The 24932-nt window shown below is 38.7% G+C and overlaps 2 protein-coding genes across 7 annotated transcripts in view; one reads left to right on the top strand and one right to left on the bottom strand.

Moving 5' to 3' along the window:
- Positions 1 to 302: 302 nt before the first annotated feature.
- LOC309385486 (uncharacterized protein C21orf58) lies at positions 303 to 15365 on the bottom strand. Of its 3 annotated transcripts, none has more exons than XM_081939990.1 (9): positions 15210 to 15365; positions 14464 to 14518; positions 13370 to 13443; positions 12299 to 12481; positions 11058 to 11175; positions 7066 to 7202; positions 5670 to 5878; positions 5220 to 5287; positions 303 to 3968 (listed from the first exon to the last, which is right to left on the bottom strand). In XM_081939990.1, the coding sequence occupies exons 1-8, from the start codon at positions 15264 to 15266 to the stop codon at positions 5245 to 5247; spliced, it is 876 nt and encodes a 291-aa protein (XP_081796116.1). In that variant the 5' UTR covers positions 15267 to 15365; the 3' UTR covers positions 303 to 3968; positions 5220 to 5244. The 3 variants fall into 3 exon arrangements, with proteins under 3 accessions (XP_081796116.1, XP_081796117.1, XP_081796118.1); XM_081939991.1 differs by having other exon boundaries at positions 303 to 3746; XM_081939992.1 differs by lacking the exon at positions 5220 to 5287.
- A 3650-nt stretch (positions 15366 to 19015) lies between these two features.
- Positions 19016 to 24932, top strand: part of PCNT (pericentrin) — a 140674-nt gene continuing 134757 nt past the window's right edge. For all 4 annotated transcript variants that reach the window (XM_081943489.1, XM_081943488.1, XM_081943490.1 and 1 more), the window contains exons 1-5: positions 19016 to 19168; positions 20566 to 20727; positions 21747 to 22002; positions 22413 to 22471; positions 23249 to 23423. In XM_081943489.1, coding sequence (XP_081799615.1) covers positions 19106 to 19168; positions 20566 to 20727; positions 21747 to 22002; positions 22413 to 22471; positions 23249 to 23423 — 715 coding nt within the window. In that variant the 5' untranslated portion in view covers positions 19016 to 19105. The remainder of the gene's footprint in view (positions 19169 to 20565; positions 20728 to 21746; positions 22003 to 22412; positions 22472 to 23248; positions 23424 to 24932) is intronic.

Below are 24932 nucleotides of genomic sequence, written 5' to 3'. Positions count from 1 at the left end.
CAATTGCACTATTGAGTGCAATAGCTGACTCTCCAACTTCATGTGTTTTAATGTCATGTCATTGTGATACAAGATCTCCCCCAACCCTTATCTACTTCCCTGAACATCACAAGGCCAGCACAAGGGGGGGAAAGTTGTGTCAGATGCATTCTTGATCTTTTAATCCCCCTCCCAAAACACACTCAATGTTGAAAAGCAACAATGAATCAAACACTTTATTCTGATTGTTCCTTTTTGGCTATGCATGTAAAATAGGGCAGTAATAGCAAAGAAATACTAAACTTCAGTGTTTATCGGGAATATCATTTATTTATTTTGACTTCTGAATACACAGTATTTTAATCTTACATGAGAACAATATTATGATTTATAATATAAATTGGTGAAACAAGCATAGAAAAATGCATTTATAGATACTTTTGAATGATTTAGTCTTTCCAATCACCCCATTAATTTAATGGTTGGAACGGCAATCCCAGGAAAAAACAAAATGTATCAGACTGAACAGATGCAAATAAACATTTTAAAAATCAATTTATAATGCAATTCTATAATTAAGATTTTGTTTGAGATGTAACATTGGTAGAAAAGTAGGTACCATAATTTGATTTATATTTGTTCAACTACAAATTCTTGCTCTATTTCTACTCTTCTGCAAGGGTAAAAATTGGTATTATAAAAATTCATAGTGCTACCACATCATCTAAGCATCTTCTCACAAGCCCAATACCCAATCTTCTCAGTCTGTTTCCACTACTGTTTTTTAAAAATGTATTTATATCTCACCTTTATTATTTTTACAAATAACTCAAACTGATGAACATATCCAACACATCTCTCTCTTCCTATTTTCCCCATAACAACAGCCTTATGAAGTGAGTTGGGCTGGCTTTCATGGAGAAGACAAGGCCTGAACTCATCATCTGCTGCTTTCTAGCCTAGTGCCTTAACCACTATACCAAACTTTTGCGAATCTTCTTGATGGTCCATAACCCCAGGTTCTTAACTTTCCAGTGTCTTTAATTCTGGAATTTACAATAACTGTAAATATTGTATGTTTCGTTGAATTTTGCACAGTATGTCAATGTATGGGGGGGGGGGGGAAATGATACCTGTAAATTACACTGAATTCATACTCTCATCCTATATGCAACTGCAGATAATCAAGGAGACCATCATCAAATGATAAGGCACACAACTGGGTATTAGATATCTCATTTCACATTCACTTACAATACAGAATGGAGGACAACAGAAACAAACAAACAAACAAAAAATAGGCTGTCCTGCAAACATCCAGCCATAAATTTAGACTTGGACTTTCATGCAGGCCTCTGCTGCCACCTAGTAGTCATCTAAGGTTTTGCGGTCACAATCTGAGAGCCCTAAAGGAAAGACATTTGGCCTGAGAGTATTGACTTCCCATTCAAGAACTTGAGCTATCACTAACATCTGATCTTCTAAAACTGTAGATTGTCACATCACTCAAGAGACAATTGAAGAACTACAAGCCTCACAAACAAAGTTAGGGATGCTCAGACACAGGCATTGCTCAGGAGCAAATTCATGTTCCAAAGCAGAACTCTTAAGTGGAAACTTGAGGGCCATTCATGCAATCCTTGACTTACAACCATTCATTTAGTGACTATTTAATGTTACAGTGGCACTGAAAAACTGACTTACAATAAGTTTTCACACTTATGACTGTTGTAGCATCCCCACGGTTATGTGATCAAAATTTGGGCACTTGCCAATTGGCATGTATTTATGACAATTGCACTGTTCTAGAGTCATGTGATCACCATTTGTAATCTTCCCAGCCAGTTTCCAACAAGCGAAGTCAATGAGGGAGCCAGATTCACTTAATGACCATGATTCATTTAATAATTGCGATAATTTGTTTAACAACTGTGGCCAAAAAGGTCATAAAATGGAGCAAATCTCACTTAATAACTTCCTGGTTTGTTGCTGGTTTTGGTAGCAAAGTGTCATGAACAAAAAAGAACAATGTCATTCCATTTGGGGGGAAAAGAAAGATTCAGAAAGGGTTTTTGATGTTTAAACATTAAGAAACCAGAGCCTCCCAAAGCCGGGACATGCCATCCTCCTTTGTTTCCATGACACCCATGATAACTCTTGCTCAAAGTTGGAAGACTGCCTGCTGCTTATATCACTGTTGTAACTCTTCTCCATATATCCTATATATTTGATAACAAGTGGCCTGAACCCTCAGAGAAACTTTCTTTTCTGCAATATTGCATGCATAATACTGAATCATAGATCTCGAGAGGCAGAATATTTTTGAAACTGATTGGAAGGACCTGTGTTCCGAAAATTGATTCTAATTGCTAGAATATCATAAGAAATACAAATCTTTTTCAGAGACTTGAATAGGGAGAAAAATTCAAAGTTAGGGTTAGGATTAGAGGTTGGGTAACATTCAACCCTGCCCCAATTTCTCCAACTGACATGCATGCTTCAGGTGATAGGTCTGAAATGGAGTTCTAATGTTCACTGAAAGGCAAATACAGCTGTCAGTACAATCTGGACTCCCTTTTATTTAGGTCCTGGATTATGCACAGAGCTGTACTTGCATTCAAGGAAGGACAGGTTCAGTTCCCTTTCAGATCTCTTGATTAACAAGAGGAGGTTGGAGAGCTCTCCAGTGACACAGGAAAATGATTGAAAGGGATTTTGATCTTGTAGAACTACAGCCGAATGTGAAATGTAGAATTGTCATTATTAAGAAAAGGACAAGGATTTTTTCAGTTTCTGAACGAACGGGATCTGCTGCTGAAGTAAATTCACTTGCTGGCAGCATTAATTTTTCCCCAGGACTCCAGGATTTAAATCAGTTCATTTAGTGACTGGATGGCATCAGGATGGTTATACCATAGAATCTCTATCTCTCTATCTATTAGATTAGAAGTATAATCTTCTGTAGTCTAGCAAGATTTTTTCTATCACATGTAAGCAAATAAAGAATTGGAGTCAATTGGATTTCACAGTTGTCTTTGGGCTTGGGCCTGACACTAAAGAACAATAATGTTTTCAGATAGCAAAGAAGGCTCCAAACCACTTCTGGTGAGAAGCCCTAACAGTTTTAAACTTTGGACATTATGCACATATAATCCAGAATTATTTAATGTGCACAAAAGAAAAGGGATGATGAGTGCCTCATAGCTTCTCTATTATTTTGCAATATAAGAATTTCTTTGTGAACAGTCAGCACAATCGTTTTGATTTCTGGGCCCCCTTTTCTTTTGCATATAATGACACTCTTGTTAGCTAAATCACAACTATTTTCTTCCTATTCTCATAGAGCTTGTTTTGCTGCTCCTGATTCCAAGCCTTATGCCCTAGTCAATGCACTTTTACAAAAGCTCTGGCTTCCTTACTTTTATCACTTTCTTTGTATGACCAAACACTATTTCCATTGTTTGAGAAGATTTGTGCCACTGTGCTCCATGCTACCCCCTTTTCCCTTTTGGTGGGTAATTAGAGCAGTGATTTCCCATCAACTCCTAGTTGGACCATTCCTGAAGACAGCCTTGCAGTGAAAGGCTCTGTTGTTGACGTCCTTTTTAAAATGTTGTTAGGTGGATTGAACAATGCACAAAGGTGTCTCCATCACTTCCCAATTATTATCATACGACTGCTGCTATGTAACTCATAGCTTCCAGTATGGCCATGGATGCTGACACTTTTCCTTATTTTCCCATGGCATTCTTCCTCCTCTTTCATGTCTGTGAATGAACAGGATATGGTGCACAATATTTATCACATAGTATAGCTCAAATAGAATTGATGCATAAGACTGTTGCATCAGGTGGAAATTTTATGCTCACTGCCAACCCTATGTTCTCAGCAAATGTGCATAATTTCTGTCTGTCTGCAGTGAAGTGAAGTATCAGATGAGAGAGCTCCAATGCTTTTAATTAGGTACTCATTGCCCCTTTGCAAGCCACCTATAAGAGAAACCAGTTAGTGTGTATACAATATTTAAGCAAGGTAATAGTGTGCTTCTATGGTGATGGAGGGCTAAAAAGAAAGGAACTAAAAAAGTAATTTGAAAAAGCTTTTATACATGCTACTAAAGTTCTGTTTCCTTCTCTCTAGCTCCAAAATCTTGCATCTCAGATAGTTTCATTAATAAAATCTTTAGTGTCAAGAAGTTCATTAATAATGGAAATCAATTGCATAATGTGTCTTTTCATTATGTTTTACTATTTACTATGTCTGCATCATAGACTTTCTATAAACTACACATTTTTCTATTACTCTATAAAAATATAAAATAAATAATTCTATAAAGGCAACATATTAATCTAATTTTAAAATTAAAAATCATAGGAATAGCCAGAGGTAGAATTATATACTGTATAAGCTATTTATCATCATCCTAATTCTGGCGGAAAATAAAATATGTATCCAGAAAAATTATTTAAAATATCCAGTAACTCTAGGTGCTGACAGGGCCATTCCAGATAGAAGAAATTTTTCTCTGTTTCTTTTGGGGCCAATATTTTATCTGGAATCATTCAGAAGACACATAATACACTCTCCAACCTATTCTCCATATGCTATTTTCATTCACATTCTGAACTCAGCAAATATTGCTATGTAGTTATGGTATCTAACACATCAAATGTGGGAGCTTACAGCTTTGTCTTTATACGCTTACATTATCTAATATGCAGATTAGTTCTCCCTAACAGGAGTTGTCTATACCAGCCATTCCAGGAGATTCTTACTACAAAATGATCAGCGGAACAAATTGAAGTTTCATGCAAGATGTAACCAGAACTCCTATGCTGTACACAGTAATTGGAAAAAGATGCTTGCTTACTTTCCTCCTCAATAGGTGATACAGATTTGGAATTGTTCAAACTCGAGCTTAAAGGGTTGTTGGGCTATAATTCCCACCATGTCTAACCAAAGTGTTTGTACTCCTATAAATCTAGAGGGGGACTTTCCTAGATTCAGGATTGTTCATCTTTATCCTGCTCTCACTTTATGAAAGCAGAAAAGCTCAACAAGGTTATGATAGAAGTCCAAGCTGAGGAACATCACTGTTATGTGGCAATTTACTGTTAGTTGTGCCTAGTGAAACAATTTTTAAAAATCTCAAATCTATTGAGTTAGTAGACAGAAAAAGGGCTAATCTGGCATGCTGACGTAGCCCTGATATAAATACAGGAAGTCTATACTCAAATTACCTTTTCTAGATTGTTGCTATGGAATCTACAAACCCGAAGGTAATCCGAGCAGTCTGTGAGGTGGCATACTTTGGGAAGGAAAATGTGTCATTAGAAATATATATTTACATGATCTAACTTTAATGATTTATCTGATTTTTCCTTTTTAGTGCACCTTTGAGCAATTGAAAATAACCCATATATGACTTGCTATAAGGAAACTTTTCCAAGGCTACAAAGGCCTAACATCTGCTTAGAAAACTGAAATAAGATTGGTACAATGGAATATAACAAAACTTACTATTCCTGAAGAGATGACTTTTGATATTTCACAACTTATTGTTGTTTCTCTGTGATTCTTTTTGGCTAATACATACAGAAATATACCTGAACTGAAATACTGTAAAAAGGAAACAAATAGAACAAATGTCTTAGAAAACTTCGAAACCAGTTTTCCTACGCTTGACTTACGTGTGTGATGCATTAACTGGAATGGGCAGATTATGTACTTCAGATGGGAAACCTTCCAGTTGTGGGCTATGGCCAGGTTGCAGAAGTAATGGCCACATGGGGAAGCCACTTTGAGAAGGAATAACTGGTGCTCCTAAAGATGTATAGTGATGATGATGTACAGTTGATGGTCGTGATTTCTCCACTCTTGTTGGAATAGGAGCAGTAAGCTGCAGATAATTTTAAAAAAATCAGGATAATATATTAAATACATCAAGTTAAATGACGCCATGATTTCGATACTGATTTGAAGCTTATGGTTTAAAATCCATTTTTTCTCCTTTGTTTTAGACTTATAAAATACATTAATTAATCAGTGACAAACTCACGTCCCATCATAATAAACTCCACTGAGGAAGGGCCAACCTTTCATGTTGGAATAAGCACAAAACATTTCATTCTATAATGCTTTCACTTGTTTTGACTGGAAATATTAATATACGTTTGAAGTTTGCGAAAACTGCTATACTTGTCTATGCAGTTTCAGTACTGAATTTTTTAAGTATTGTAAAGCTTAGGTTTCAAATTGGGAAAAAAGGTGAAAAAAGGATCAGATACAGCGGAAATTGCCTATAGAAATTGCTACACACACCCCCCAATTACACAGCAGAGAGAATGGAGTGGAAAAAATTATAAGAAATGAACAGGCACACAATGGGGAATATAGCAGGTTGTTTATGTAGTACACTCGTGACTCAGTGGTGGAATTCAAAATTTTTTACTACCAGTTCGGTGGGCGTGGCATGGCTTGGTGGGTGTGGCAGGAGAAGGATACTATAAAATCTCTATTCCCTTCCCACTCCAGGGGAATGTTACTGCAAAATCCCCATTTCCTCCCAATCAGCTGGGACTTGGGAGGCAGATAATAGAGGTGGCATTTACTGGTTCTCTGAACTACTCAAAATTTCCACTACCTGTTCTCCAGAACTGGTGAGAACCTACTGAATACCACCTCTGTCGTGACTCCTGGTATCAGTGCATTCCTTTTGATGTATATTTCCCATAATGTGCCTTCTTACTTACTCACACATAATCCCTTCCTCTCCAATGATTGTAACTAGAAACATGAATTCCCTTCTTCCCAGTGTCAGGCTGAGTATTTCAGAGATGAGGGAGTGGAGAAAAGGAAAGTGCAGTCCCACTTGTGTGATTTGTCTGTTAGCCACCACTCTGCTTAATGATAGAGCTGCCAGTCCTAATTTTGATCCCTAAATGAGAACTATCTACACTATAATCCAGCCCTTTAAGAATCTCAATTTGAATGACACTGACCATTAAAATGATTAGCACACATAAATGTACAGATATCACTCAGACTAAATAGTTATTACTGAAAGCCCTTTAAAAAAATATCTACCTGTTGTCCTTGTTGAAGCATAGGGACCCCGTACCCACTAGTTGGTGAATATGTTGGTGGTAATGATTTCAGCATCATGTTCTGCATAATGATTTGATGCATCTGTGCATTTTGCATTAGCATCATTTCTACCATATCTATAAAGGATAAAGAACAATTCAAGACCATCCTATGGTTATAATGGAGAACATAATGTAATCCAAAGGGTGAAGTACAACCATTTGAACAGCATAATCTCTCAGATCAACGCCTTTTTAAAAAACAAGCAGCCTAGTATTAGCTGAGCTGCAAAATATATATTTTAAAGCATGAACAATAACACACGTTAAGAATTTGAATATGTTACACAGTGGATGTACTACAGATGTACACAGAGTTCTTCAACAAAGAAGAAAATAATTAGTTCAACAAATCCTTTATTTTCAAAGTCTGCCCAGACAGAATCTAGGAAAGGACATCATAAATCTTTCAATTGAATGAAAAAAAAAATCAAGCAGGTTCTTAGCTACTTGCCTACATTATATCAGAGTAATATGTGTTTATTTAGAGTGTGCAGAGTGCTCAGGTAGCATCTTTTGTAGCTCCTTAAAGCAGCCACATCTTTGGCAAAGTTTTCTCAGCTTTCTCTGCACCTGTACCAAGATCCCAGGCTGAAGACAACTGCCCCCTGCATGCCATTATGGTAGCCAATTTGGTCTAGTGGTTAAGGCACGAGGTTAGAAAGCAAAAGACTGTGAGTTCAAGTCTTGCCTTTGCCTTGAAAGCCACCTCACAGGATTGTCATTGTGGGAAAATAGGAGGAGGAAGGTTTGTTTGATATGTTCATGCATCATTATGTAAAAATAATAAAGGTAGGAACTAAATAAATTCTCAATTCTGCCTTGTTGCTTATGCCTGACATTTTGAGGCTGTTGATCCTCTCTGCAGACATCCCTGCCAGTATAGTAAAGTTGTCAGGGAAAGTGCCATGAATGATTTTATTTCTTTTCAAAGCTACATTGGTCAATGGTGTGACTGAATCTTTTCTGCCCCTTAATTTACAGTATTTATTTGGATTGCCTGATTGTAATTTAAGATTAGCACTTGTGTGCAGATCTAGATTTCTGTCACTTGGTGCCATTATCTTATTCACAATCCTTGTTTTGTTGCACGTATTAAATTTATCCAGTACATAATACAAACACAGATACACAGACACAGACGACTTCCGGTTCCGGCGGCTGACCGTGACGGGCAGGTTCTGCTTGCCCCGCGCTTTCCCGGTGGGCCCCTCACTCCTTGGGGGGCACAGGACGCCCTGTAGAGGCTCCTGCCAAAGGGGCGGCACCGCAGGGGATACCCCGAGTCAGCGGCGGCCGGGGCCCCCCCGCATCGCCCTAGGCATCGGGGAGCATGATGGGGAGGCGCTCTGGCGTCTTCGCAGCGAGGCAGCTGGAAGAATGAGTGATCAGAAGGAAGCCGCTGCGGTGCGGTGAGGTGGAAACTTCTCTCCATTCCTTTTGTTTGCTTGAAAGAAATTGCCAGCTACTTAAAACTTCCTTTCGACCTGGTTTTGAGAAGCGCGGCTGGAGGGAGGGGGATTTCCCCCCCCTCGGACAGGCGGCTGTTAACTATTTTTGCTCTCAGCCCTAGGGGGAGGAGGCATGGAGAGAGCCAACTAATGACGCCACGCTCATAGCAAAGGCGAATTTCGGATTTAACCCTACAATGGAATGATGATCTGGAAACTTTGGAAACTTTGAAACTTTTGTTATGCCTCTTAAACCCGAAGCTGGCAGGGCAAGATGGCACACTTCCGTTGTCTCTATAAACAGTGAAAACTGACTCCACCTATAAAACTTCAGGCTTCCGGTCTTTGTCTCCGTGCTACTCAGATAATTCTCTTGTTGATTGTGACTTTTTCGACTCCCTGGAGTGAAAAATTTTACTCTACTGCCAGTGTGAATAGAAAAATCTCCTTCTGCCTGGACCTTTAGTCTTCTGAACTCTCTTGGCTGTTCTACCTCTCTGACTGATCACTCTCTGCATTGACTGAACTCTTTATTGTATATATAATGTCATGTAAAAAACCACCTCCTGGGAAGCCTAGCTTTGCTGCCTCTGCCCTGACATCTACAACATCCAGTCCCAGTACACAATCAACGATGACATCTCTGATGCAGCCTAAAACTACTGAGACTGAATTCCAACAAATGTTTCAACAAATTCTACAGGGACAAGAGGAGATAAAAAGACAATTAAAAGAGATGAAAGAAGAAATTAAAGAGAACCAGGACCAGATCAGTAAAAACTCACAGAGACTGGATCTTTTGGAGGGGGGGATGGCTGAGATGAGGGGGGAGATGGAAGGGGTGCAGAAGGGGAACAAAGAACTTGAGACCCAACAGATGAAAACAGAATTTGAGAGAATGTCCTTTTATCTTAGATTTCAAAATGTGGTAGAGACAGATGAGGAAGACATAAGGGACACTATGACAAGCATTTTGGCTGAATACATTCAGAAAGAGAAACAACAGATGGGGTGGGAACTAGATTTGGTTTATAGAGTGAATTCAGCATATGCTAGAACACACAATGTACCCAGGGAGGTACACATTAAATTTCTCAGAAAAACCACAAGAAATGAAATTCTGAGTGCACAAAGGGGGCAAGTTTTGAAATACCAAGATAGGGAAATAACCACTCTGAAACAGATCCCCAAGAAAGTGAGGGAGAAAAGGAAAAATTATTCGCAATTAGCGAAGAAATTATACCAGAAGGGGGTGTGGTTCAGATGGCTGATGCCTGAAGGTATGTTAATATTCTGGGAGGACACAAGAGTTAGAATTAATACACCCATAGAGGCGCAGGCCTTTATGGAAAAAAATAAAGCACTCCTAGATAAACCAGATGATCTCACAACAGACACACAGGACACGGGAGGGGCCGGAGCTCTGCTGGCGGGGGGAGAAGGGGCAATACCGAGAAAACTCAGATCACAAAAATGAGAAAGAAAATCTGCTTGATATAAATTGATTGAAATTATTAACTGAATTTATATGCTGACTATATATTGTTATTTAGTATTGAACTTTCTGTAAATGTATACTATGAGTATGGAGGGAGGGGACACCTGCCACACACTGCAACTGCCAAAATTTGTAACCTTTCCATTACCCCTTTCCTTTTTTATTTCTTAAAAAAACCAATAAAACTTTGTTTTTTTTAAAAAAAGATACACAGAAACAGATTAACAGTAAAGGAAAGGGTAAAGGAAACTCCTCTTATTCAACCAGACTTTCCATAGCTACTCTTCACTTTTTAAATTGCATCCCCAAACCATATAAGTGAGAAAATTAAAAAAGAATATTCGGCATTCTCTATGCTATTTTACTTAAAAGTTGAGACCCAGTTTAGTCTAGTGGTTAAGGCACCAGGCTAGAAACTAGGAGACTTCTATTCCTGTCTTAGGCCCAAAGCCAACTAGGTGATCTTGGGCCAGTCACTCTCTTTCAGCCCTAGGAAGGAGGCAAGGGCAAATCACTTCTGAAAAACCTAGGCAAGAAAATCCAGGGGCTTATTCAGTGTCTGAGAATCAAAAACAATTGAATGGAAGAAATAAAATCTTGTTAAGTCTCCCTGAATCCAACTGATCTTACTCTTAAATTTTAGTACATAGATAGGAGCCCTATCAACAACCCTGTCCAGGTTCTGTCCAGTGGGCTTAATTCTGAGTCAATTTGCATAGGGTTATAACTCTGCAGCATACTGTAATATTAGATATATTTCCTAGGACTTGAAGTTAGTTAGAGGTGGGTTGCTCCCGGTTCGGCCTGGATTGGGCGAACCAGTAGTAGTGGTGCCGGGAGGTTCCGTCCACCCGCCTGGATGCTTCTGCGCATGCCCGAACCAATAGTAAAAAAAAATGGCAACCCACCACTGAGTTAGTTCTACTATATTAAATGAGAGTTATTCTTACACTGTACATAGTTATAGTTTTTGAATACAAATACCTTCTTTAATACTCCCAGATCTGGGTACTGAAAAGGACTGTGGAGATGGAATCTGTGTAATGAGTGGTGGCTGATAGGAAGGTATTTGTTGAATTATGGTTGCTGGTTGCTGTGGTAACTTGCAAAAGAAAAAAAGGGGGGGAAAAGAATAGTTAAAATGTAAACCATAGCTCCATTCTTACTGAATATCTACAGCTGAATGAAGTTAATGGACAACATATTAAACAATTAAAATGTTATTCTTACATAGAATTCGCTGAACAAACAAACAGTGAAAGCTAGGAAGAGTTTAATGGAGAGAAGAGAGGCTAGCAAAGCTGTATGTTCTGAAGAATTGCATGTTGATTCACGAAGATTGAAAAGATCATCATAGAAGACGATCATTACAAAGAAGTGGGAAATGACTGGGACAAAAAATTAGATTAGATTTAATTTAACAATAGAGGAAGAAATACAACACAAGCATTTTAAATATAACACTTATGTTGTATTTCTTTCTCTGTTGTTTTAATATTTTGATAGCTGCCCAGAATTGTATTTGTAGCAGCCATATAAATTTATTTGATAATACAGTATGTAACATAACATAAAACATAACATAAAACATATAACAATATAAATGCTTATGAGTATTATTTTCCATGTGTTTAATCAATATTCCATTAAAAATTACAGTTGGTCATGATTGGTACAATTCTAAGAGTTGTATCTAGGGTTTTGGGATCTCAGATTATGCTACTCAAATTGAACATAAAGTTTATTTAAATCTCCAATATTAAATAGATCATACCAATGTTAAAGTGCTTTAATGTCTACACTGTTGGATCATTCACCAATTAATATGTGGTGTCATCTTCAGGGCAATTTGTTAAGGGTTAGGGTTAAGGAATTGAAATCTGCCCCCAAATTTTGTTCATCAAGAATTGTCATCTGATCAGGACACAACAAAGTAACTCGGCCTTCTTGATATGCAGAAACCTGCATAGCCTACCATAATATGCAGAAATTAGATAGTGAATATATTACAGTTATTATTAATATCTCTAATCAAGTTGTTGGTTATAAAATCTGGAACCAACCCAATAATACCCCAAGAGATCTTATGAAATCATGGTGTATGGAAGAAATGATGTTCCAGACTTGTCATATAATGATTTTTTGCTGCCCACGCTTATTTTTGCTTAGATTAGTTTGATGGGTTTTTTTTTGTTTCTCCTTGAAATAAAGCAGAAAACACTTACTGTTTGCTGGATAATTCTTGGTTGTTGAGGTAGAGGGGGAGGGGGAGGAAGAAGAGGAGAAGGAAGAGGAGGAGGAGGAGAAGGAGGCAGAGGAATTTGGTAGATATGATGTGGCTTCAAGGGTTTTTTATGAATTCTTGGTAAACGTTGTGGTACTGAAATCTCTTCCAAAAGATTTTGTTCCTATAATACAAAGTATAGTTTTTCTAAACTCATACATTTGCTTAAAGAAAACCAATCTGTAACAAGACAGAAACTGAAGACATTTCCAATATATAGTCTTTTCTTGCTAAAGACATTAGCAAAAAAAAAAAAAGAAGAAGAACATTAAACTTTTCATTAATTGTATTCAACATATTGGAGGGAAATAGATGTCATACTGCATAACTCCACCTCCCAATTTCATTAAACTTTAAAAGTACGTACTATAAGAGATTTTCCTTAAAAAAGAAAGAATCATGATGCAAAAATGGTTTTCTTGTCTCTCCTCCAAAATTTACCTACTCAACATTAATTTGTTTTTCCATAGAATTTTTTTAAATAGATATTTTATTGAAAAGTTTTTTTAAAAAAGATAAAAAGAACAAATATTTTTTGCAATTTCCTTCTGTACAACATTTCTACCTCAGTATACATCCAATGTAAATGTACTTCTCCCCCCTTACTTCAGTTTCTCTTTGTCTATACATATGATGCTATTAAATACAGTCCTTAATTTACAATCCTTCATTCCATTTATACATGTTTGTTCATCTATACCTATACATTGTTAATTTCTAACTCCCGTGTCTTCTTTATTTAGACTTTCCTTAAGCTTTATACCTGTCCTCTAGCCATTTGTACCACTCATTCTATACCATTAAATATTCTGTTTCCTCCTGTTTCTGTTTTTCCCTAGAATTTTTACTTTTCTTAAATTCCCAGTATACCTTATCTAAACTGATAATATTATCTGGCAAAGAACTAAACTACTCTGTGTTAACATAGTATTAACATAGTAAAAAGTGAGCAGAAGAAAGTGTATTTTATTCCATTTTTAAAAGAAAATGATAAGAATTAGGGATATCATACTCTGAGCTGTTGTAAAAGGTCTTTCCTTCTTCTCAGTGCACTTTGTAAGGTGTAGCCATAATTGTCATAATTCCCTGCAAAAAATATGGGTGACATTAATACGCCATTTAAAAAGGAGTGAAGAGAAAAGAGTGAGCAAAACTGGCATATTACTCGCCATGCAAAACAGCTTGAACAACCATTTGCTCGTTAGGAGGCAATGGATATCTGAGCAGCTTGTGGAGGCTTTCTCCATTTGGCAAATACAGGTTAGAATAAGACACGAGCAAATGTGTTGCTTCTACTTGGAGGCAGAGGGATCTGAAAGGCTCTGATTCTCCTCATTTAGAGTACTTTTTCATTTGTAACTTGTCACTGCTTTGTCTTGGCTGCTGGGAAAACTCCAAAGGACCTGTCATATATGGTGATGCTCTACAAACTGTAGCAAGACGGGATAATAGCATCTACAGTCACTTGCATCCATCCTTTCAAGTTCTAAGCACTATAAAAATTGCTGGAAACAGGATGTTCTTTTCTTCTTTCATCCCCACATCCTCCTTAGAATAAGTCAAAGCAGCTACTGCAAACCTGCAAAATTCAAAAACTCACCACTCCACTTAAAGAAGATCTTGAAGCTGACATTGCAAGCAAGAGAAAGAAGTGGAAAAGGAGGGTCAGAGCTTTTGCAACTCAAGCCAACCCATGTTTGTTATTTATTTATTTAACAATATTTGTAATTTACCCCAGATCAGATGGATTCGCAGCAGCTAATAATAAAGTATGAACACATTAAACAGATAATGAAAAGTAATAAAAACAATATACATACTTAGAAAGAGGAAAGTACCGCCATATGGAGATTTCAGGACAGCTCTGCAAGTAGATATACAGAGACCTGCAATCCTAGATTAATGCTTTTGTTAACACTGATATTTTTAACTTTCATCCTCCATATGTGTAGCAATTTATTATGTAACCTGATCAATAAAACTTTGTGTGATAAAATATTTTAGGCAAATATTAAATCCAGATGGGATTAGTTCTGCAGAGTTCTTTATTGCAATCCATGACGACATCATACATAATTCTAGTACAAATATGCTTTAATTGCTTACTTGTAAAGAAGGGTGATTCAGAGTGATCCAAGTTTTCACGTTCATTTTCTAATTTCTGTGGAAAAATATAATAGAAGGATTCTTTTTTAAAAAGCCTGTAACTTCTCACATTAATTTTAACACACTAAGTTTTCATTGTAAAAAACGTAGATTCTTAAGAAAAGGAATCTGCAGGAAACAATCAAACTTTAGACAAATGTGAATTATATAAAACTCAATTTGCTATTGTACAGCATTAGAGTAGACATTCATCTTAGACTGATAGCATCAATGTTCTCTGACATCCATTTTCTTTCTTCACAACTTGCTTTATATCTTAACCCTAGCCAGCAATCAGTGTAAAATTGTCCTTAGCTACACCAGTGTAAAAGCAGGGTTTCCTCCAATATTCTAACATGTTTCTTGGGCAACTTTTCAAGTGCTTGTGTAATTTTGTCACTTGGTCCCTCCAAAGTAGTTTACGGAACACAGGCAATAAAAGCAGGATATGGCTTGGCAATAGGACAGTAAAGTTTATGACAGTAAGACTTTCTGATAAGCAGGTAGGAAATCAAGACAAATTGGGGAAAGGCCCAAAGTATCAGGAATGCTTGACTGAAGGTGCATACATAGCATTCTTGACATGTCCAGTATGACAAAGCTAACTGTAATGTAAACATCCCCATTTTAATTGCTAGATTCCCCCCACCCCCATCCTATTACTGGATAGTTAATGCTAGGATATAATTATAGAAAAATCAGCTTACCTTTTCAAGGAGTTTGAGCTTCAGACGGGTCATGTGATCAGCCACATCAGATTCCATCGCTGGGGGGAAATTCCAAGGTAATGTGTGGCTGGTAAGCTACATTATTTTGAACATGGGTTAACTTTCTCTCTTTCTCTCCATGTATTTTTTCCTCGGTAAGAGCTTCAGGCTGTGGTTACAAGGAAAACAGAAACTTCTTATATTGCACCATGTCTTTTGAAATGTATACTCAACATGGTTGCTAAGATATTGTTTTACTAGAACAATAGAAATATTTTCTTTAGGGCTGCTGACTCTTCCAGTGCAAGTTCAATGTGCCCAACCCTGTGCGTTGCTAACACCCTCCTCTGAATAACTCTGTTAAGCCTAAGGAACGAGTTAGCTTCACATCTGTTGGTCATAATTTAAACAATATGTATTTCTAAGGATTAGTACTCACCTGGCTCATACAATATTTGGTCATCAAAGAAAGACAGAAAAACAAACAAAAAAATATGGGTGAGGCTATCCATTGTGATTCTATAAATTAAAATTTCAATGAAGTGTTTCCCAAACTATAGTTAAAAATAATTCCTGAAATCTCATACTACGACCAATATTTGACAATATAAAGCACCAACTTATGTTCATTAAAATCATGATTTCAGAAATCAAAGAAAAACAGAATGAAGATTGTATAGTTGTGCTGAAGATTAACCTAAGGCAGATTTGATCAATAACAAATAATACCCTGTTTCCCCGAAAATAAGACCTCCCCGGATAATAAGCCCAATCAGGCTTTTGAGCTCATGTGCAAAAATAAGTCCTCCACCAAAAATAGGCCCTCCCCCCAAATATTGCAACATAGCAGCAACCATTAGGCTGCACTTGCCATCTCCAGCACCTCAAAAATAATAAGACCTCCCTGAAAATAAGGCCAAGCGCTTTGTCTTATTTTCGGGAAAACATGGTAATATATAGCTGTATATCAAGATCACTGAATTAGGTCTCCTAATTTTTTTCAGTTTGTGGCCAATCAAAGATAAAATATAAAGAAATCCCAAGCAACAAAATGTACCAATTAATAACTAAGATAGTTGCTTCAAAAAAGATACTATCTCATATGGCCTAACGTCGTGATGGCCAACCTATGGCATGCATGCCACAGGTGGCACATGGAGCCAATTGTCAGGGCAAGCGAGGCATTGAGGCCACTTTTCACCCTCCAGAGGCTTCCCTGAAGCCTCCAAAATAGAAAAACTGGCCCTACAGGCAAGCTGGAAGTTCAGGAGCGGACTTCAGGTTTGTCCATAGGGCCAATTTTCACCCGCCGAAGCCTTCAGTGAAGCCTCCTGAAAGCCCCTGAAGGTGAAAAATGGACCTAAGGGGAACCCAGAGGTTGGGGAATGGTCACTTCTGGTTTGCTTGTAGGGCCAATTTTCACCCTCCGGAGCCTTCAGGGCCTTCAGGGGGCTTTCCTAAAGGCTCCAGAGGGCCAAAACTGCCCCTACGAGCAAACTGGAAGTGCCTTCCGGTTTGTCCGTAGGGCCGTTTTTTACCTCTGGAGCCTTCAGGGAAGCCTTCTGAAGGCTCCGGAGGTTGAAAATCGGCCCTACAAACAAATCAGAAGGCACCATTCCCAAACTTCCGGGTTCCTCATAAGTCCATTTTTCGCCCTCCAGAGGCTTCAGGGAAGCTCCTGAGGCCTCTGGAGAACGTCCGGGAGGAGCTGGGGAAGCTGTTTTCGCCCTCCCCAGGGTTGTAGAAAGCCTTTGGAGCCTGGGGAAGGCGGAAAAACCGCAGCAAAAGCAGGGGGGGTTGCTGATTGCACGCATGCGGACGCGCTGGGGGGGGGTTCGCGCACATAGCATTATGGGTGTGGCACACCGGTGCACAACCCACCCACCCCGTGCTCCCCCCGCTAGTGGCACGGCAGCTAAAAAAGGTTTGCCATCGCTGACCTAATGTAATTGTCTTAAGCCTAGGACTGGTTCGGCCGAACAGGTAGTAACTTGGCGGCCTGGGTCGGTGGAACCCCCAGGCCTGCCATGTCCCCGAACCGGTTCTCAAAGCGGTGCCATAGGTGCCATCTTGCTTTTTGCTTCTGCACGTGCACAGAGCATCTTTAGTTGTACTGCGCATATGTGCACAGCGCGTGGCATGTCCCTGAACGAACTGGCAGCACTCTCTGCCAGAACCCAACCATGGTACAGTACTTTATATACACGGCCAGGGAAGATATATAAGTACTGTAATTTCTCCTTAATTTCATGATGAAAGCCTACTTAAAATTCTGTTTGACAGATAAAATCAGTTTGATCACTGATTTTTTTCAATAAAAAGAGGTATCAAAAATCCACAATTAAGGCCATTGAAATAGTACAAACTATTTCAATTGGTAGAGAAGCAGAATGCAGCTTCAGTGCTGTAAACAAAAAAGTTCACTCTTCACATGTACTATATCCAACCTCACATTTGTAAGAAAAATCTATTAAAGTACTTCAAAACCAAAATAATAAATGTGCAATTAATAGTTGGTTCCAGGTCTTTTCAGGGAAGAAATAAGCCATCAAAGAAACCGCAGGTGCCTTGAAGCTGCTCCACTCTATATTTCTTATCATTTTTTGCTGATTAGTGCTTGAGAAAGGTCCGTTTTTCTTAAGGTGATTTTTCTTAGTTTAACATAGGAGGAAAAGAGCTCGATTTGTAAACAGCAAAGAGTTAAAATCTATGCCGCTGCCTTTTCCTCTTCCTATTGCCGGTGGCTCTTAAAAATTGAGAAAATCCATGTTTTCTCTTCGCTGTACTGTATTAATAGAGTTTTGAGAACGAAGGCGGAAAGTGAAATTTAAAACTAAACAGAGACTGCGCAAAGTGTTCTGGATCAAATTACGGACTTCAGTTTTCTTTGGGTAGCCGTCAGCATGAGCGGTAGAGAAAAACGAAGACTTAGAATTCAATTCTTGGAAAGGAAAATTATTAATATAATTTAATGCATTGGAGGAAGGTGAAATAGGTCCATTGTAAACTAGGAAGCCTAACAGCTGATAGCGAAAAAACGTACCTCAATGCTATCTTTTTAAAAAGCCATGCCAGTTTCAATAATTCATTTGTTAACACCACTAGCTTCGCTATGCTCCCCTCTCATAATGGTGATATATGTAAAGTACATATAATATATAATAATTTGTTAAACCTGTATGCGCGAATCATAACGGAGGTGTGCATATACCCAATATACACACATACGGTATCTTATTTCTTCACTAGTGTACTAGATTGGACTGTGATCGAGAAATTATTGGACAGTAGACATTACTAACGCTTTATTTTATTTATTTTCTTCCACAAAAGTCAACACGCCTTCCGAAAACACTTTGCAATTTCATTTTCTTTGCCCACCCAATCGCAAACGACCTAGGATGGCTTACAAAGGTGAAAAAGAATATACACAGAAAACTACTATAGAAAAGGCTGTGCCAGGGACTTCGAGTACACGATCGGCAGAAACAGGCTGATAGGAATTCGTAGGGAATTTAATACATAACTTTCTTTCCAGAGGCCTGACTCCATCTTTTCTATACAGTACTGAAGCCCCTAGACAGGTTGTAGTTTTGAAATTTTGACAATCGAAACCAAAAGAAAGCTTTGTTTCTCCAAGGACCCCAAAAGACCTTCGGAGTTCTAAGTATGTCACCCCTCGGTTTTCCCCGTTCGGCGATTACAGGCTCCGGAAGCTGCGTCGCGCCCTGCTACTGGCTCCCTATTGGTTCCCGGCGCTCCAATACAAGACGCCGAGGCTGCTTCGCTTGGGCTTTGCAGGGCACTTGGGTGGGAGGGAACCCATTGGCTGAAAGTTGGAGGCCTCCATGGGTTGCGCGACCGTTGCTGGCCGAGAGTAAGGGCGTCCGTTGAGTATGGAAGGGGAAGATCCGGCAGGAGTTCGACAGGCTGCTGGCAGCCCCCGCGCTCTTCCAAAGGTGCGTTACTTTCCACTTGCTCTGGGGCGGGGTGGCCGCAGAGTGCAGGCGCTTATTTTCCGAGCTGCCTGGGGGGGGGGGGGCGAAGGGCCGGGCTCTGTTGTGTGCCGCGTGAGGAAGGGTCCTTCTCGCCGCCTTAGTGTGAGATCCGCAAGAGGGTTGCCGGTAGCCCTGCCTCAATGCAGTAACAATTCCCGCCTTCTTAGGAGGTTCTCTTTCTTCAACTGGTTTTTCAAAGCTGGCCGAAGACGTCTCCGTGGTCATGTGGCTGGCAGATTAAAAGCACCTAATGCTGCTATCTTCCCACCAAAGGTGGTTCCTATTTTTCTGCTTGCAGTTTTACATGCTTTCAAACTGCTAGGTTGGCAGAAGCTGGGACAAATAACAGGAGCTCACTCCGTGGCGCTAGGAATTCGGACCGCCAAACTACCGACTTTTCTGATCGACAAGCTCAGCATCTTAGCCACTGAGCTGCCGTGTCCCTTTTAATAACAGTAAATAACATTACAGTTATTTTTATTAGAGGTATTTTAGAAGGAAAAGGCCCTAAAATTGGATTAATATACTTTTAATAGTTACAGAGTACCCTATGCTGGCCATAGTGTGTGGGTCCAGCTGCTTATATTACAGACATATTATATTTACATTCACTGTCAGTATTTTAAAGCAGTAAATATAAAAAAGCAAGACTTCCTTAAGTAAAAGGAATTTGCTTTAGAAGTTAATTGAGGAACTGATTTAGCAGGGATAATCCAGAAAATCAGGGAAATGAAGATGAGCATCTTAAAATTAATCTCTAACTAAAGAAAAAGAGAGTAGTTGAAGTCATAATAAAGATGCTGCAAGATTTCAGAATACTTTGAATTCATAGCAGAATTTTGTAGTAACAGCCATGGGATAAATAATGATGCTAATCATTTAATTATAGCAAATTTTAAAACACTATCTTAGTGTAGTATGCAAATGATATACAAATCAGACTTGTAATCTTGGAGAGAAAAAAGTAATGTACATTTTAATAATCCTTTATGCTGTTATCAGAAGAATGAAGGGATATCTGGATAGCTTGGTGATTTGGAATAGAACAGTGTGCATTCCTGATCCAATGTATTTAAAGTCATCAGGAAAAATGACCAACCTTGAACAGTAAAGCAGATTGCTGATGAAGAAAACTCATTTTTTTAAAAAAGGACTGTAAATTCAGTTCTGATGCTTAAAGTAGTCTTGAAGTTGGAGTTACTTAATTCCAAGTATATGTTTACTGCAGCTGCTGGATCTCAGGGTTATAATAAAAAGCAAATTTTGTTTCCAACCGTGAAATCTGGTTATCATGTTTCTGATGGGTATGCGAATGTTCTAGTGTATAAATATATGTAATGCTCTTTACTTCTCTTTAGGCTCAGGAACAAGAACAAAGTTATGACATAGGTGAATGTTATAAGTGTCAAGATGAGAATAAAAACCTACATGCTAAACTGATGGAGGAACAAAAGCAGTTATTAGAAGACTTGCAACAAAAAGTGGAAACTACATTTCAAGGGGAGCTGCAGCTAGCTGAGGTACCATATTCAATAGAATTATAAAGTCTTTGGCTATTGCAGATCTTAAATCCCCACTGATTGCAACAAATAGAGTTTTTAATTTGTGCCATTTATATTGTCAGCATGATGTTATACTAATTATGAAATCAAACTGTGAGGAAAGCATGCTGCCCTCAAAAACCCTAATATATAAACCTGTTCTGACCCCCTCCTCTTGTATACCAAGACACTCCGACACAAAGTCTCTTCAAAGATGTTTATTGACATACAGGTTCCACCTTGGCAGCAATCCAGCCTGCCAAGGTCAAGATAGCACTCTGGGCAGCAATCCAGCTACAGCGACACCCCTTGGCAGCAATCCAGCTACCAAGCTCCAGATAATCACCTTAGCAGCCAAGGTCCAGGGAACAGATTGACAGTAATCCAGGTAAAACCTTTAGCAGCAATCCAGCCTGCCAAAGTACGACACAGATCTGAGCTTCTCCAACTCCAATGATCAGTTGATTCCTGCAAAGGGTGTGTCCACAAGCAGTCCCTTTATAGTCTGGAGAGGAGTCTAATGATCAGCAGCTGAGAGCCATTACCTCCGGTAATTGCTCAATTGCTCCTTACGCCGGGTAGCACGTCGGTAACGAGCATCTAATAGCTCACTGCTGTCTGACTCACTGTCCTGTGACTCCTCCCCACTGCTCCAAGGCATGACATCAGGAGCCCCCTTCCTTTGGCTTTCACCACTGCTCCATGCCTCAGGCGCCCCCTGGTGGCCAACCAGCCTCTCTGCGCCCTGCTCAGCGTCGGAACCCTGTCCAGGGTCCCCCACCTCCTCTTGAGCCGACTCAGAGGACACCTCGCTGTCGGAGTCTGGTGGCAGCGGCACTGGCACCGGCTGGGCCACAACATAAACCTAATATATCTTCTGTTATATCTTCTGTAGCAGCTTGATTCCAAGGAGCACAGCATTGGAACTCTAATACTGTGAGAAACTGATAATTATAATAAAGCATATTCATTCATATGCTGTCTTCTTTAATTTTTAGGTTCCAGATAATCTTAAACTGGAAGCTGTAAGACTAAGTTCAAATAACATATGCACATCTCAGATGGAGCTAATGCAAATGAATCTGATAAAGGAGAAGGAAACTGCCTTAATGGAGCTCCGTGAAATGCTCAATGATAAGCATGCTCAAGAAATTGCAGTTCTGCAAAGTCGATACCATTTTGAATTGGAGCACGTAAACAAACAGAATCAGAAAGAAAAGGAAGAAATGGTTTTGAAACATCAACTTAACATGGGTATGCAACTTACAGATTCTGACTCAAGAATATGATTAATAAAACACCAGATTTTTTGATGAGCTGATTTATTACCGGAAGCAATAAATAAAAAGGAAGCAAAATGAATCCCAAATACTGTAATAATGGATCTTGCAGTATATTCAGAGTGATTAAATACAATGAAATAAAAAATGAGTTGCCAGTAAAAGTTTAAAAAATTAAATGAAATAAAAACATATATTTTAAGCTTTGTAATATTCTGACTATTTTGTGCAAGCTGAAAGAGGGAATATTAACAAGAAAGATGTGCAAAAATTTATACTAACTTTGAAAATTAATGAAGAATGTGCTTTCACTACCAATTTTTTTAAAAAAATATTCATTTGAGCCTATGTGTCTGTCCAATTCTGTTTCACTTCATTTGGCAGATGAAATAGAGAAGAAAATAAGTCTGGAAATGGAGGAGAAGCATATTCACATTTTTGAGGTATGTAATTTGTTATTTTATTAAATAACGTTTTCTATCTTAAATTAAAAGATCTGTTTTAATATTCAGAATCTGATATGAATATGCTAATTAAAACAGGTTATGTATATATAATTTTCAGATGTCAATACGGTCTGTGTGTTCTCGTTTCTAATGTAGGTTAAACTTCACACTACAGAAAATACTGCAGCAACTCACTCGCTCTTGGCTATTGCCTCTCCTATCTTCATTCTAGCTATTGTTTTTCAATAGCTGATAGGTTGACGATCAGTAGCTGGGAACCATTACAATTTGCATAACTCTGGGCTCTTCTGCCTTGGAGTGAGAAAATATACTCTATTAAGGACATGGAAAAAAGGATGTATGAAAGAAGGATGGGGTAACAATGCTAAGAAGAGTGACAAATGTTGCTGATTCAGTTCTTCCAGAATGCCCCTTATGTATGAGACAAGTATATGAGTGAAATTGCCAATACCAGTCTTCCAAAGGTTATCTAGTTAAGGGTATATTCAGAGTTCTGTGTTTCCCATTAGGAGACAGATTTCAGAGGTGCTAAAAGAATCCTGAGATGATTAGTAAGATGTTAGTGTTCTTGAAAAAAAAGGTTGTGTTTCATGTTTTGATAGAGGCCTTGTAATAGAATCCTATTCTGTTTTTGTGAAGTATTATTATGTAGTAGCTGGAACAGAGTAGAAGAGTTACTAAAGTTACAAAGAGTCCAATTTGGAAAAATGGTTTATTAAGGTAATTTCATTATTAAATTTAATTTCCTTTTAGACTCTTAAAAAGGAATGGGCCTTGAATGTAGATGTCAGTTTAAAAAATGTATCTGAAGAGTTATCTGTAAAACATCAGACTGAACTGAACAAGCTGAAGCAAAACTTAACAGCAGAAACTGAAGAATTAAAGAAAACAATGGAGACACTTTCTCTTGAAAAAAGACAGGCTGCAAGTAAGCACTTATTTTGGGAATAATTTTCTCTCCAATATTTCTGTGCTCCCCAGAGAGGTCAAGAGATCAGCAAAATAAAAAAAATTATTGTAGCATTAAAACAAGTAGATGTCTTTTACTGTTATCAATTTAAAGTAAACTTCATTTATTTTGAAGTATGTTTTTCAAAAGTGGACTGGCATACAAAATGATGTGAAATTTGGTAACTAGGAACTAAAACTGTAAATATCAGAATCAATACTAGATACTCTATATAGGTTGACCTCAACTTATGACCACAATGCTGCTGAAAATTTATGTTGCTAAGTGAATCACTGCAGTCGTTAAGTTAGGGACACAATTGTTAAGTGAATCTGGCTTCCCCATTGACTTTGCTTGTCGCAAAAGGGGATAACTGATCCTCAGGGACACTGCAACCATCATAAATATGAGTCAGTTGTGAAGCATCTGAATTTTGATCATGTGACCATGGGGATGTTGCAATGGTTGTGTTAAAAATTCATAGGTCACGTTTCTCAGTGCCGTTGTATCTTTAAACGGTCAGTAAACAAACTGTTTTAAGTTGAGGACTATCTGTACTAAATAATGTTGCTTAGTCTTCTGCACTGGTAGGAAAAGTGATAGTGTGAGGATTAGTCCAATTCTTACACTGTCACTATCACCTTCTGCCAATAGTTCTAAAGAATCTCAGTTTTATCCATGTCTTCTCCCCAGAGTTCTGGACACTATTTACTGGTAATGATGCATCTAGATTTTAGTGTTAAGTATCTTTTCTCCTGTGAAGAAACAGCAGCATTGCTTGCAATGGGGTTTCTGGAGGACGATAGTCTCCAGGGACTTGGCTTATAGCAAAGAATATGTAAGACCTCATAAGCCCCTGTGCTCAACTGAAAACAAGATATTTAATTTTTCCTGATTGTATTGTTTAAAGTATCCCATACTGATTTGAATAAGAATGATTAAATATCTATTTAGTAAAGAATATTTATGATATGATTAGCTCTTTATCCTTGGTATTGGGTCAAATCCTCACTTTTGTTCTGCCAATTTTGTTCCAAAGGAATGGGGAATTGTAATGTTCTTTTACGCTTTATAACTTGCAACATAGTCAATTTGAAACTCAAGTGGGGAAACAAAACATGTGGACGAGTGATCTGGGAATAGGGGATTCAACTATTATTCCCCTGTCATGGTCAGATCACTCACTTCTCCGACTTGACTTCCCTGGTGCTACCCCCCGCTGCGGGGAGGCGGAACCGGAAGGTATTAGATGGTTCTGCCCCAAGCGCCTGATGGAACCAGATAAGTTCCAGACGGAGCTTGGGCCACCTCCTGTAGACCTGACCCGCCCCCGGATGGAGGACCTGGTAGACGCATGGAATAGTGCGACTGCCGGGGCCCTAGACTGAGTGGCGCCTTTGCGGCCTCTCCTGCGGCGACGAACCACCCTGGCCCCTTGGTTCACCGAGGAGCTAAGGGTGATGAAACGCCACAAGAGACGCCTAGAGA

The sequence above is a fragment of the Natrix helvetica genome, assembly GCF_964273705.1.
Source record: "Natrix helvetica genome assembly, chromosome: 2".
Taxonomy (NCBI): domain Eukaryota; kingdom Metazoa; phylum Chordata; class Lepidosauria; order Squamata; family Natricidae; genus Natrix; species Natrix helvetica.
Note: the sequence above shows the minus strand (reverse complement) of the source record. Positions and strands in the feature narration are given on the sequence as shown.